This window comes from Misgurnus anguillicaudatus, chromosome 19 (genome assembly GCF_027580225.2).
Source record: "Misgurnus anguillicaudatus chromosome 19, ASM2758022v2, whole genome shotgun sequence".
Taxonomy (NCBI): domain Eukaryota; kingdom Metazoa; phylum Chordata; class Actinopteri; order Cypriniformes; family Cobitidae; genus Misgurnus; species Misgurnus anguillicaudatus.
In genome coordinates, this window is record NC_073355.2 from 53,572,912 (window position 1) to 53,587,147 (window position 14,236).

General features: G+C 39.5%; 1 protein-coding gene across 3 annotated transcripts in view; it reads right to left on the reverse strand.

The window, feature by feature from the left end:
* Positions 1-853: 853 nt before the first annotated feature.
* LOC141351244 (meiosis inhibitor protein 1-like) overlaps positions 854-14,236 on the reverse strand; it is a 30,240-nt gene continuing 16,857 nt past the window's right edge. For 2 of the 3 annotated variants that reach the window (XM_073857874.1, XM_073857871.1), the window contains 22 exons: positions 11,499-11,702; positions 11,219-11,334; positions 10,604-10,718; positions 9,816-9,932; positions 9,541-9,640; positions 9,272-9,406; positions 9,012-9,155; positions 8,781-8,916; positions 8,577-8,688; positions 7,699-7,759; positions 7,304-7,398; positions 6,845-6,998; positions 4,840-4,987; positions 3,548-3,778; positions 3,291-3,444; positions 2,898-2,999; positions 2,717-2,821; positions 2,486-2,637; positions 1,963-2,047; positions 1,710-1,885; positions 1,268-1,349; positions 854-1,181 (listed from right to left, as the gene is read on the reverse strand). In XM_073857874.1, the coding sequence (XP_073713975.1) occupies positions 1,015-1,181; positions 1,268-1,349; positions 1,710-1,885; positions 1,963-2,047; positions 2,486-2,637; positions 2,717-2,821; positions 2,898-2,999; positions 3,291-3,444; positions 3,548-3,778; positions 4,840-4,987; positions 6,845-6,998; positions 7,304-7,398; positions 7,699-7,759; positions 8,577-8,688; positions 8,781-8,916; positions 9,012-9,155; positions 9,272-9,406; positions 9,541-9,640; positions 9,816-9,932; positions 10,604-10,718; positions 11,219-11,334; positions 11,499-11,702 (2,891 nt within the window). In that variant the 3' untranslated portion in view covers positions 854-1,014. The remainder of the gene's footprint in view (positions 1,182-1,267; positions 1,350-1,709; positions 1,886-1,962; positions 2,048-2,485; positions 2,638-2,716; positions 2,822-2,897; positions 3,000-3,290; positions 3,445-3,547; positions 3,779-4,839; positions 4,988-6,844; positions 6,999-7,303; positions 7,399-7,698; positions 7,760-8,576; positions 8,689-8,780; positions 8,917-9,011; positions 9,156-9,271; positions 9,407-9,540; positions 9,641-9,815; positions 9,933-10,603; positions 10,719-11,218; positions 11,335-11,498; positions 11,703-14,236) is intronic. The other variant, XM_073857873.1, reaches the window with a different exon arrangement.

Sequence of the window (14,236 nt, forward strand, 5' to 3'; positions counted from 1 at the left end):
TGGGGTGATACTTGATACACATCTTACATACCGGGATCACATTTCTGATTTGACAAAAAAACTGAATCAGAAACCTTTTGTGTACAACAAGATCAGATCATATCTTTCCTCCTCTGTTTCTGAAATGTACTTACATGTGTTATCTAAAATGTCTTATTGCCTTCCAGTCTGGTCTCTTACAACTAAGGAAATTACTGAACCAATAGCATGACTATATAATCGTGCTTTTAAAATTCACAGTAATCTCCCAAAATGGTCTCACCACTGCATTGCACTGAAACGCTCAAATGCGCTGACTTTTTAGCATTATATAAACAGTCATGCTGCTACATTTTATTTTCAAACTCAAAATCCTACTACACCAATATTTGATGCATTCATCCATTAGATAATACTAGACCAGTACGTCACACTAGGTCAGTATCACAGGAACTTATACCAGTCCCCTCATATAAAAACAATTATGGTCAGAAATCTTTCTTTTACATATATACCAAAATTTGGAATGATATTCCATATAACATAAGAAAGCAACCATCAATCACATGTTTCAAAAAAGCATACAAATCCTATTTACTGAACAGTTACACTTGTACTCATTGATTGCTTTTAAATTGTCCTAGCTGTCTGTATTGATTGCATTGATGTTTATAGTCCTTGTATTTGTGTAGTTTAAGAGTCTGTTTTATATGTTATGTGTTTTATTGTTTTATGTTCTGCAGAACAGGAACCTGCTGGAAACCAGTTTTTAAACTGAGTCAGGCCCGTTTTAAATTGTACCTTGGTGTTACTTTTTATTCTTTCCTGTATAATAAATGAAATGATGAATTGAATAATTTGTGTGTTTTGCAGTCATGTAGAGATCACTGGAGTTTAACTACATTGAGATAACAGCAGAAAATACACTTTCAAGTTTATCAGTCATCACACAATCAAACTAATGTTCAATATATTTTACATCATCAGATGATTATTATTATTTTAATGAACCTGTCTGAATATAAACACTATCACTCACCTGATGCAGGTCAAGTATGTCAGTACAACAGTTGTGTGTTTATGTGTGTGTGTTACCTGTGTGATGAGGGTGAGTATAGCAGGGTGTAGTACAAGACTTCCTCTACAGGACAGGAGAGAGAAGAGCAGGAAATGCATCCAGGGCTGAGAGAGCATCCGCTGGACTACACACAAATTAATCATTTACTATTCACTGTGTGAGAACAACAAAAACACTTACACACAGACAGACACACACACACACACGTACCTATGGCAGTGTTTCTTCTGTTCAGAAAACCAATCAAAGACCTCAAGCAGTTCACAGCGGTGCTTATCATCATATCCTGTTTCTACACACAGACACACACACACACACACACACACACAAAACACACACACACACACACACACACACACACACACACACACACACAGACACACACACACACACACACACAGACACACACACACAGACACACACAGACACACACACGCACACACACACACACACACACACACACACACACGCAGAAACAGACCGTGAAGTATATAATAATATAAAGGACAAGCAGAGGTGAGCAGATGATTTAAGTCATATTTCAGTGTGACATAATGTAAACACACGTTTATGAGTATTGTTATGAAATGATTGTGTTGTTTATTTTGTTATTGTTATGAAATGATTGTGTTGTTTATTTTGTGAGTCAGACCTGCAGTGTGAGTCCACACAGTGCTGTCATGAGTGTCTGTGCTTCACTGTATACGAGTGGATGAAGAGCGCCATCTACTGACTGAAGAGAGCGATGCAGCGCTGCAGTCTGAGAGACACACACCAGTGAACACTCGTCTACATCCAACCACACCTGCAACAATCTCATACTACACACTACACAAACACACAAAGATGTTAACACAATATATCATTCTATAGATGTATTTTGATTTGACAGACAGTTGTCTTACTCAACAGCAGGCTGTCTGTGTGTCTCTTGCTGAAGGCCAGTCGTCTCACTAACTCATGAAGATCTATTGTGATGTTCCTGTGAATCTAACGCACGCACACACACACACACACACACACACACACACACACACACACACACACACACACACACACACACACACACACACACACACACACACAAAGATCAGAAGTTTATGTCAACACAGCTAAACAGACATTAAATCTGCACGTCTCTCTCTCTCTCCCTCTATTGAGGCTTCAGTAAATGGACAGAGAGCTGTGTTAGTTCCAGAGTCCTGACATAAGAACTCCTGCAGCAGTCACATATTTACCTGCGCTGTGTCTGTATGTGTCTCAACTGTGCTGTGTCTGTATTACCTGTGCAGTGTCACCTATGCTATGTGTGCGTCTCACCTGTACAGTGTGTGTGTGTGTGTGTGTGTGTGTGTGTGTGTGTGTGTGTGTGTGTGTGTGTGTGTGTGTGTGTGTGTGTGTGTGTGTGTGTGTGTGTGTGTGTTTTACCTGCACAGACTGTCTGTGTTGTAGGGAGATAAGGGTGGCGACCAGAAGAAGTGAAGAGCACTGTAGGGATGATGAAGATGATGATGAAGAGGGAGAAAGAAGATTCTCCAACACCTCCATCAGTCTGATGTTACCCAGCAGCAGAGACACAACTAGCACACATGAACACAATGAGTCTGATGTTATAGTATAGAGATGTGTGAGTGTGTGTTTTCTCTTTTATGTGTTTACCTCGGTCAGTGCAGTGTGATGGACACAGACTCAAGAAACAGTACAGACAGTTCAACACAGACAGCAGCAGCTCATTGGAGTTCATCTTTGCAACCAGATTACTGACTACAAGCACACAATATATAACACACATACAGCTGGTTTACATATAAACTCTGTACATGTGTGTGTATTTAATTACCATGATAAAGCAGTTTGAAGTCTGTGTGATTCATTTCACTTTGAGCAGATGTTTTACTCTGAAGCACAGTCAGCACATCCACTAACACAGACACTCGGAAATCTGAGACAGAGAAATCATCATAGTTTATTTTCATGAAGTAATTCATATGATGTAATGTGATAAAACGGCAGCAGAGAGCAGTCACGGTGCTGAAGATTAAACGTTTAGCTGCTGATGTAATGATCCTATTGACTGACAGTAAATGTAAAACTTTTCTTACTACACTTTTCTTTGACAAATACAGACATTCACATGATAAAGTTATTTAATAAACTGTATCTTATATCAATGTAAGTTAGTTGAGTCCATCATCTGTTTCAGTCTTCAGTCAGTATGTGCTGATGTCCTGACCTGTGTGTGAGAGTTTCTGAAGGAGATTCAGTAAAGCTGATTTTATCCGATGACAGAAATCACAACTACTGCTGATGTCATCGGATGACATGAAACACTTTAACACACGTTCAGCTCGGTGTGCTGCAGGAGCGTCAGCTTCACAAACCACAACCTGAGAAAAACACACACAAATTAAACACAGACACAAACAAAACAGCAGTGTGCACACAAACTATTAGATCTAGCAGTGGACATGAGTGAGTATTTGTACTGACCAGCATAGAGATGAGAGCGTCTGGATGTTCATGAAGAAGCTGCAGAAGATCTGACTGCATCTGTTCCTCATCTGATCCACCACAGAGACGTTCAGTCAGAGCTGTCACTCCGAAACGCTCCGACAGCTCCGGATAACAGAAGATAAACTTCAGGATAGAGGGATGAAAAGAGGAGAGAGAGAAGAGAAGAGGAGAGCAGGACAGAGCTTTACTGATGCTCTTCACAGCAACCTTGAAAGAGACAGACACAAAAAAACAGGACAATATGTCATTTTTCCACACTTGTTAACTTGTTAAGTCAGAAAAAGTCCAGTAATGACGATGACTGCTTGTGGCAGAGACCATTGCACATCGCACAGTAGAGATGATTGGGGGGTCAATGGTTTACTCCTTTATTTATTTGTTCTTTTTTTTACTCATTTATGACAAGGTACTTGATTGGTGGACAAACAAAGTGAGTACAGTCTAATCACATGCTGATTAATCGCGCTTTTCCATTGCATAGTGCCCCACGGTTTGGTTTAGTTTGGGTCGGGTCAGCTTACTTTTGGGAGCTTTTCCATTAGGTGCAGTTTGTGGTACTCAATACTTTTTTTAGTTCCACCTTGGTTGGGGTTCGCAGCGACCCGAGCTGATACCAAACGTGACGTGAAAACACTGTAGATCACTGATTGGTCTGAGAGAATCGTCACTACCAGCGTCATCGCTATAATGTAAAGATTAGCTTTACCTTAGTGCTAGCTTGCACTGTCTCGAGGAAAAATGTTGTTATCTGTGCTCTGCTATAAGTTCACAAACTCCCTTTAAGCGATGAAAACATCCACACGTTGAGATTCAGGAACACCGTTACAGTTTTTTCAGACTTGCAATTTGTGGTGGAACATTCACGACGAGCACATCAGCATTATATATGCTTAAATGCAACTTCAATGAGGCTCAGAGGGGCGCTGTCGACTAACGCCACGGGTGTTTGAACAGAAACTGTCATGTGAGAGAGGTAGTGATAAACGCAATGTGCAAACATCTATTTGTGGTGGCAAATTTTAATTTTGTGGCAGACTGAGAAATAAATAAATGTATGGAATGTACAAGGGTGTCATACTTGTATGATGTCACAGCAGTAGGCAGCGCAAATATAACGAAATGCCTATAATCCCTCCCACTGTGAAGTGATACTAAACTCGATGTAAAAGCTAACCACGCCAAAGTGAGGTGAGCTGACCCGACCCAAACTAAACCTAACCCTAAGCGCCATAAAAGAGTAATGTGTGTGTTAGTTAAGTTCGTAGTACTGTGTCCAGATGAGTGCAGCTGTGTTGAGTGACAGACAGCAGGTAGATAACAGACGACTGCACAGGTGGAGGCAAAGAAACATCATTGAGATCCTGAACACAGATGAACTGAAGCACACTGGAGAAGACTGAAGAGTCACACATCAGCCTGTATCACACACACACACACACATCACACTGTTAACATGAATATACCCATCAAGCACAGGGATATAAAGTAAATGATAGGGCTGGGTAAAAATATTGATTCATCAATGCATTGCAATTATTTGTTTCTCAATTCAATATCAATTCATCAAATCCTATGAATCGATTCAGCCCCCCGGCCAGTGGCGGCGCTGTGGGCAACACTCTAGTGAGAGCGTTCAGCGTTGTACAAGACGCGCTATATCAAAACAGAAAGATCAAAGATGGCAAACAGCAGGACTTCTTTCAAGCCTGCACCTTCAACTCGATCAAACATTAGTAATACCACACATTATTTAAAATTATACAACAGTTCTTTCTGGTTCTCGAATCTGATTGGCTAAGAGCTATGCGATATTGTGCTAATATCGGCACTGTAACCGCTTCACCTTTCGTATCATTCCGCCACCTAGTGAATGGAGGTCCTAAGCAGGCTCAGACGCGCTGTTTTTAAACACTCTCTGTGTGTCTCATTAGTTTACTAGCTCATAAATCAGTCTGTGAATCCCCAATCAGAAGTTATTCCGTCAAAGATCAGCGCTCTTGGATGTTACGTTACAGTTAATGGGAGAAATGTCTTGTCACATCGTGTGGACGATTAACACTTGGAAAGAGGAATATAAACACTCGTTTTTTTTCTGGAGCTATATTTCTTATCAGAACGCGAAAACACCGTGGAACTGCAGGTAAGCACCGCAGCTTTTAAATGTGGACATTGATCATTTACTTTATCGTGACCTGACTATTAAAACATGTTATGAGATATCGCCACTGGTATATTTATAAGCAGCATGCAAAAACATATTTCTGACACTTATAAAAAAACGTTTTATATAGTACTGACAAGAACAAAGTTTAATAATAATAATCGAGTGCTCGTATCGCGTTAAGAATAAATGAGAAAGCAATAGTAACGTTATACAAGTATAGTTTTATTAACTTTTACCTCGCGCCAAAACAATAACAACACAAAAGACACTAAATATGAATTAAAAAACAAGTACTCGTTTGATCATGACACCAAATACTGCTGATTTGATCTCATTTTGACCATCATAAACAAACAAGGCCAACATGAGAGCCAGGGTATCTCTGTCAGAGATGTAGCCCAGAGAGGGCGGTGGTCAGCGGGGCGAGTGAACACTGATGTCCGCTCATGCTTTGGTTCTCATTCGTACCGAATCTCACTAAGTAAACGTTTAAACAGGCGCTATCTTTACTAATCGACTGCAGATTTAAATATAATACAGATACATTCTCGACTGAACTAATCTTAAAACTACACTTTGTGACCAAGAAACGGTAATATAAAGAAACGGCTTTTCCGTCCATTGAGTTGTTATGAGCTTCAAAGCAGCCGAAAGTTTTACCTGTCATTCTGGCCGCCCTCAAATCCGTGGCGGAAGAAGTAGTTCTCCAACAAAGAGGCTTTTAAAATAACTCCGTTGTTGTTTTCTAGTTTTCGTTTTTCAAACGTGTGCCGTCGAACTGTTGTATAAAAGCAATATCGCTCTCGGAGTCGTGTGATATAGCTCTATATCATCACGGCTGTGATTGCCTCCGGCACTCGGCCTGCGGCCTCTGGCCTAATCACAGCCCTGATGATATAGAGCTATATCTCACGACTCCGAGAGCGATATTGCTTAAATATATTCTCAGGTACTTAATTGCTTGTGTATTTAATTATTATTGAATCGATACCGAAGCAAGTAAATCAATATAGAATTGATTTGAATCGAAGCCTCAAGAATCGAAATCGAATCGAATTGTGAAATTCCTAACAATACCCAGCCCTAGTAAATGAGTACACTAAACACACCTGTCTCCATGCAGCAGGGACACATGCAGAAGATCGATGAGACAATACTGTGTGTTTATGATCGACTCTGATGAATCCACCAGCAGAGAGCACCAATCAGACGCAGAGCAGAACAGAGACACCAAACACTCCTCCAGTATACACTCCACATGAGCTGTACAAACACACAACAACACTGATATTATACACACAAAGGTGGGCATATATGGTTTACGGTGACAATTCTGTAGACGCAATGTATTTTTTTACTATAAAAACTGTATATTCTCTTCCCCTAACCTACACCAGTCATTAACCCAAACCATCACAGAAACCTGTTGGCAGTCTTTAATTGATGATAAACTACCATGTAGTATGTTGTTAAGACCTTCAGTTTACTTCCTATAGCATAGTAAACATGTAATTATACACTATTCATATACAAACCCACTGATACACACACACACACACACACATTACCTTGAAGTTGACTGGTCTCAGTGTATATCTGGGAAAATAAATGCGTGCAAAGTTTCAACAGGAAATCACAGCAGACCAAGTTCAGGGAAGAATTTCTGAAAAAAAAATCACACATTTCAAACACGAGCTGTTAAACACGATCACTGCATGTGTGTGTGTGTGTCTGTGTACATATTAATTAAGAAGATAAATGATCTTGACATGACATAAATCAATGAGAGTTTATGAGGAACTCATAATATAATGAAAGTAACTTTATGGCGGTTTCCTGGACAGGGTTTAGATTAATCCAGGACTAGGCTTTAGTTATATTAGGACATTATATTCGTTGTTTTACAAACATGTGCATCTTCAGACACAACAATAGCACTGTGTTTGTGTGTGTGTGTTAGGACCTGTTTTCTGAACACTGTTGAGCTTTGATCTGTAGAGTCAGTCTGATAAAACCAGAGGAAGCTGAGAGAGAAAGAGATGATGTTAGTCTCCGTCCAACAACTTAACCCCTCTGGGTTCACAGACAAGGCTTAAGGTTAGTCCTAGACTAAACACACGTTTGAGCGGTCTCAACAGAAAGAACAGATCTTAAAATAATCCAGTGCTGTTGATTTGTCTCAACATACACACAAGTAATGCCATTTTCTGAAGCATGTTTATAAAAGATCTTAATTTAAATAAATGGCTAGTCCTGACATGAGCTAAACCTTGTCTGTGAAACCACTCACTGATATTTGAAATGAAAACCTCAGACCAGAAGACACAAATAAATAACAAAACACTTGCAAATGCTCCCTACTCTGTTCTGAAGATAAAGACTGAATGTTTATGACAGAAGTGTTTTTATCAGAGATCTCCAGTTAACTACAGCAGAAAGATGACGCATGTTCAGACTGACAAAGCATTTAAGAGATAAACTTCATCAATAGATTTACTTAAAACCCACAACCTTTGCACTGCTAACACGATTTTTTACCAAATGAACTACATGAGCACTAAAATTGTCTTCTATATAACTTTTAGCTTTGCTTCTCTGTAGCTGTTGTATATTTATGTTGAGGCCAGATCTGGACACATGACCCCAATATCTACATCTCATTGGTCAGCGAGTTACTTATCCCCATCACAAATACAATAAAATAACCATCATCCCAAAATAAAACATTACACATCACAGTCTACATTTCTGCACTAGTGAAAATTCTGATGTTTTTTTCTGGGTTTTTAGTCCTGTGCTGTCTCTCATGATCTTTCACCTTTGACCTCTGTCTCATCTCACCGAGTTTCCTGGAGAAAGACGCCATGTGAGCAGGACATAAAGAAAACTGATGAGACAAAATCGACAGCAAGACCTGCAGAAGCTGTGGAGAGGAGAGACGCTCACACACTCTCTACACACAAACACACACACGCATGAAACAATGATGTGTATAGAGATGTGTACAGAGAGATAAGGATGTGTGTGTGTTTGTGTGTTACTCACAGTAACAGTAGGGATGCAGGTTGTATCACAGCAGTGTAGCAGATACACACACAGAGTCTCCAGTGTGACCGGCTGTTGTGAAGATGAACACACACTATCATTCAGACTACACTCACACAGATACACTTCAGCCAACCTACACACACACATACACACAAAATGTGACCTTCATTCATCAGTTCCTCTTTAATACATTGAGTTGTGTTGTTGTGTTGTGTGTTTGTTTCTGACCTGCAGGCTGCATCAATGCATGTGAGAGTCTGCAGTAAAAATCCTCCTGCTTTCACTGACTGATGATCAGTACATTTACACATCACAGCTGACATTATTCTCATGATGTCTGAGAACTGAACCGGACTGGACTGATGATGAGGTCTGTGTACACAAACACACAAACATTACAGTGACAAACACTAAACCTTTAATTCATCTTCCTCACTGAGGGTTGCTTTATGAACCTGCATGTGTGTGTGTGTGTGTGTGTGTGATACCTGAGGAGCAAAGCAGCGGCTCGTACCGCAAGCATAGACACCTGCAGACAGGAGGAGGCCACACCCTTAATGATGACATCAACAACTGCAGAAAACTCACATCCTGTTGGGAACAGACACACACCTGCAGGCTGCCTGCGCGCGCACACACACACACAGTTCAGTTCTCAGATGCTTTGAAAGTCCATGAGAACCTTTGCAGACGTTCAATGTGTGTGTGTGTGTGTGTGTGTGTGTGTGTGTGTGTGTGTGTGTGTGTGTGTGTGTACCTGTCTAAGATGGCTGTCAGTAGCTCAAGTCCTTGTTTCTGAACCTCAGTATTGGATTTTCCCAGAGTCTCATTCAGACAGCGCACTAATGACTCAATGCCTAACACAAACACACACACACACACACACACACACACACACACACACACACACACACACACACACACACACACAGATAGAGTAACAGATGATATTTCTCTTCAGATCTGAGGTCTGTGAGTGTAGACCTGACTCTGTATTATTGAGTAAAGTTTAAATACAACACAAACTCTTACCGTACACAGAGTGACACTGTGAGAAGAACTGAGGATCTTCAGACATAAACAGTAGACACTTAAAGATCCACCACAACATCATCTCACTGCTACTACACACACATTCAAACAGAAACTCTGACACACACACACACACACACACAAATATAATAACTCATAATGACAGTATAAACAGTTTGAATCCAGATTAAGATAAAGTAGCTCTAAACTAAAGAATCAATAAATGTTGTGACAGATTCATCTCAAAGTCATGGTACGTTCACATCAGACACGAATGAAGCATTAAAACCCAGATATGATAGACATGAAATCAAATGGGCGGCGCGAATGATGCGAGTTAAAAAATCTGCGATGGTAACCAATCAGGATCTTGGTCTAGTAGTGACATGATTACAACGTAGTGTGGTGAGGCAGAAATAAGAAACAACAATGGAGGACAAAATCATCGTTGATGTATGTTGACACCTGGAGCTGTAAGACACGTCTTCGTATTTTTTAAATAAAAATGATCTTGCTTGGAAGAAAGTAAGTGAGAAGGTCAGACAATCTGTTGAGTTGTAAAAAACGCTCTTTACTCAATATATAAACTATAAATATAAACATACTGAGACTACAAGCTAGCTAAGGCATAAATTGAGCATAAATCATGCAAATGACACAAACTTCACACGTGAATGACACAAGTTAAGTCAAAATGTTCAAGTGTTCAACTTTGTGTGAATAGTGCAATAACTTCATTTCATTTGTGTCTGGTGTGAACACACAGTCAGATTGATTCATGATCTCACCGGGTAAATCTGCATGAATGAAGGAGGAACTGAAGCGAGCTGGAGAATGAATCAATACTGCACACACACAATGAATAGACACCACCTGTAGAGACTCCTGACTGCTCAACAACAACTACACACACAAACACACACAATTACATTGTTACTTTTTGTGTATTTTACATTATTTCCTTTCATAAAGCTGCTTTGCAACAGTGTAAACTGTGAAAATACAAATAAATGTGATCTGCATATGATCCATCATTGTAGCTTCACACAGAAATGAAGATTCATTCAATTTACATTTTTATTTGTTTATCTTTTCAGTTCTTTAATTCTCAAACAAAAGTGCTCAGCAAACACGACAACAGATTTCATGTGAGCCCAACTGTTTGTTTTTGTGTACTATTGATGAATGTCCCTGCATCCAAAACCACATACTGTAAAGTATCTACTCATCAACAGTACCTAACAGTATCTATATAGCATGAATATGGGTAGTGTGAATGAAACGCAGATATAGTACATATAGTAAGTACATCATTGTTTACAGAAATTTTGGACGCAACGTGTGTGTGAGTTTGTTTGTGTGTATGTATGTGTGTGTGTGTGTGTGTGTGTGTGTGGTCTGACCTTCTTTATAATGAGAGGCAGTGGTTGGTATGGTAGATGATGTTTTTCACTGCATTCACCCAAACTCATCAACACACACACAACATCAGAGTACTGTAACATCTGCTTCAGGACCCCTGAATAATAACAACACACACACACACACACACACACACACACACACACACACACACACACACACACACACACACACACACACACACACACACACACAGTACTGTAATGTATGCTTGAGACCTCCTGAATTACAAACACAATCATCTGTTTTTGTGTGTCTTACCGAGACAGTTGATGGTGAGTGCAGTTGTTTGTGTATCTGATAGAGTGTGTAGCAGTAACACACACATTTTGTCCCGGTGTGTGTTTGGCAGTGTGTGAACTGCAGTGACTGAGCTCCAGATTTTTAACAGCACATAACATACAGCGACCTTCACCTCCTCATCTGAGACCAGTAAGCCTTCACAAACACACTCTAATACACACACTGTACAAACACACACACACACACACACACACACACACACACACACACACACACACACACACAATAAAAACACACAAATCTTGTGTAATTATTTAGTGATATAATATGTTGTCTAAATCTAAAAACAAGCATATAAATTAAGTTTTCAAGTCAAATATTATAAGGTCCCCTAGTAGTGGAAAATTATATAATAGGCTTTATGCCCAGCTGCACTACTTCCTGAACTTCAGCCAGCTCCTTGTTTCCTGTCTGCCATTATTGGACAAACTGATTAATCCAGGTGTGCCTGACCTCAGTAGTCACAACAACAATAATCAGACACACCTGGATTAATCAGTTTGTCCAATAATGGCAGACAGGAAACAAGGAGCTGGCTGAAGTTCAGGAAGTAGTGCAGCTGGGCATAAAGCCTATTACTGAAGTGCCTATCAGCATGTGTAAAGAATCACATTAACAGGTTTAAAAAGTTACACAGAAACTCCCTCATGGGTTTAAAAGCAGAAATGTTATTATTGAATTAAATCAGGGCTCGCAACATTTCTAAATCCCTGGTAGCCCTTCGGGTAGGTACTCTTCAATTTGTGGTAGCCTGAATAAAAATATATATATTGTTTAATGTAGAATATTGATAAATGCCGGATTTCCATGCAAGCCAACTGTTCCTGCCCATCCCAGCTAACAATTTTTGGTTCCCAAAACGTTCACCTAATGTTAGCTTTTGGTTTCCTGAACGTTATTTTCCAAGGTTTGTTTTTAGTTAGCCAGGAAAGTTTTCTTTAACTCTTTCACCACCATTGATGAGATATCTCATCAATTAAGAGAAAACGCTTCCCCGCCAATGACGAGATTTTCCGTCTTTCCGCAATACCGCTATTATATACCGCCCTTCTGCAACTTTTTAAACCCGGAAGTATTGTCCTATGGCAAGCGGCTGCATGTCCGTGTCTGTTTTAAAGATCGCTCTGAATGGGACTATGAAAAGTTTGTCACAAAAATTTAATTATCTCTGCTTTTTGCTCAAAATGTGGTGTTTTTGCAGAAACCTACCCATATTCAAAAGCTGATTACAAAAGAGCCACTGAAGGTAGGATGAAACGTTTTTTTTTTTTTTTGAAAGCAGAGGTCTGTTCTTTTATTTGGTATATTGTATGCTTATATATTTAAAGAAGAACATTTTCTGGAAGGCATTAAACTTTGGTGAAAATCATGAAAAACGCTGGAGCTGGCTGGCAAATTTTTTAAAAAACGCTGGCGGTGAAAGAGTTAAGAAAATAGAAGGTTATTTTAGGTTAGTTTAACGTTCCCCTAACGTTAGAATAATTAAATTATTCTATTACTGAAATACACTAGTCAACATTCGAAGTGGATCAAAACCATTCATATAAGTTTACATAAAACCAATCCCTAATACCCATTCTTGTCTTAGGACAACTTTGATCCACTTCAAATGTTGACTAGTATATTATGTGAATGTATTATAACAGGTTCTTTTTAATAAAAATACCTCAACACATCACACATTGTACTTATAGAAGACTTAATACAGACATTTATATAAACATTGAATTCACTTTAGGTTAAAAGATCTTACCACAGCAGTTTAACTGCCTCTCCATTATTAAAATTTACAACAATCAAAAGCTTCTAACATACAGTATTGTTCAAAATAATAGCAGTACAATGTGACTAGCCAGAGTAATCAAGGTTTTTAGTGTATTTTTTGTTGCTGCGTGGCAAACAAGTTACCAGTAGGTTCAGTAGATTATCAGAAAACAAACAAGACCCAGCATTCATGATATGCACGCTCTTAAGGCTGTGCAATTGGGCAATTAGTTGAAAGGGGTGTGTTCAAAAAAATAGCAGTGTGGCATTCAATCACTGAGGTCATTAATTTTGTGAAGAAACAGGTGTGAATCAGGTGGCCCCTATTTAAGGATGAAGCCAACACTTGTTGAACATGCATTTGAAAACTGAGGAAAATGGGTCGTTCAAGACATTGTTCAGAAGAACAGCGTACTTTGATTAAAAAGTTGATTGGAGAGGGGAAAACCTATAAAGAGGTGCAAAAAATAATAGGCTGTTCAGCTAAAATGATCTCCAATGCCTTAAAATGGAGAGCAAAACCAGAGAGACGTGGAAGAAAACGGAAGACAACCATCAAAATGGATAGAAGAATAACCAGAATGGCAAAGGCTCAGCCAATGATCACCTCCAGGATGATCAAAGACAGTCTGGAGTTACCTGTAAGTACTGTGACAGTTAGAAGACGTCTGTGTGAAGCTAATCTATTTTCAAGAATCCCCCGCAAAGTCCCTCTGTTAAAAAAAGGCACGTGCAGAAGAGGTTACAATTTGCCAAAGAACACATCAACTGGCCTAAAGAGAAATGTAGGAACATTTTGTGGACTGATGAGAGTAAAATTGTTCTTTTTGGGTCCAAGGGCCACAGGCAGTTTGTGAGACGACCCCCAAACTCTGAATTCAACACAGTGAAGACAGTGAAGCATGGAGGTGCAAGCATCATGATATGGGCAT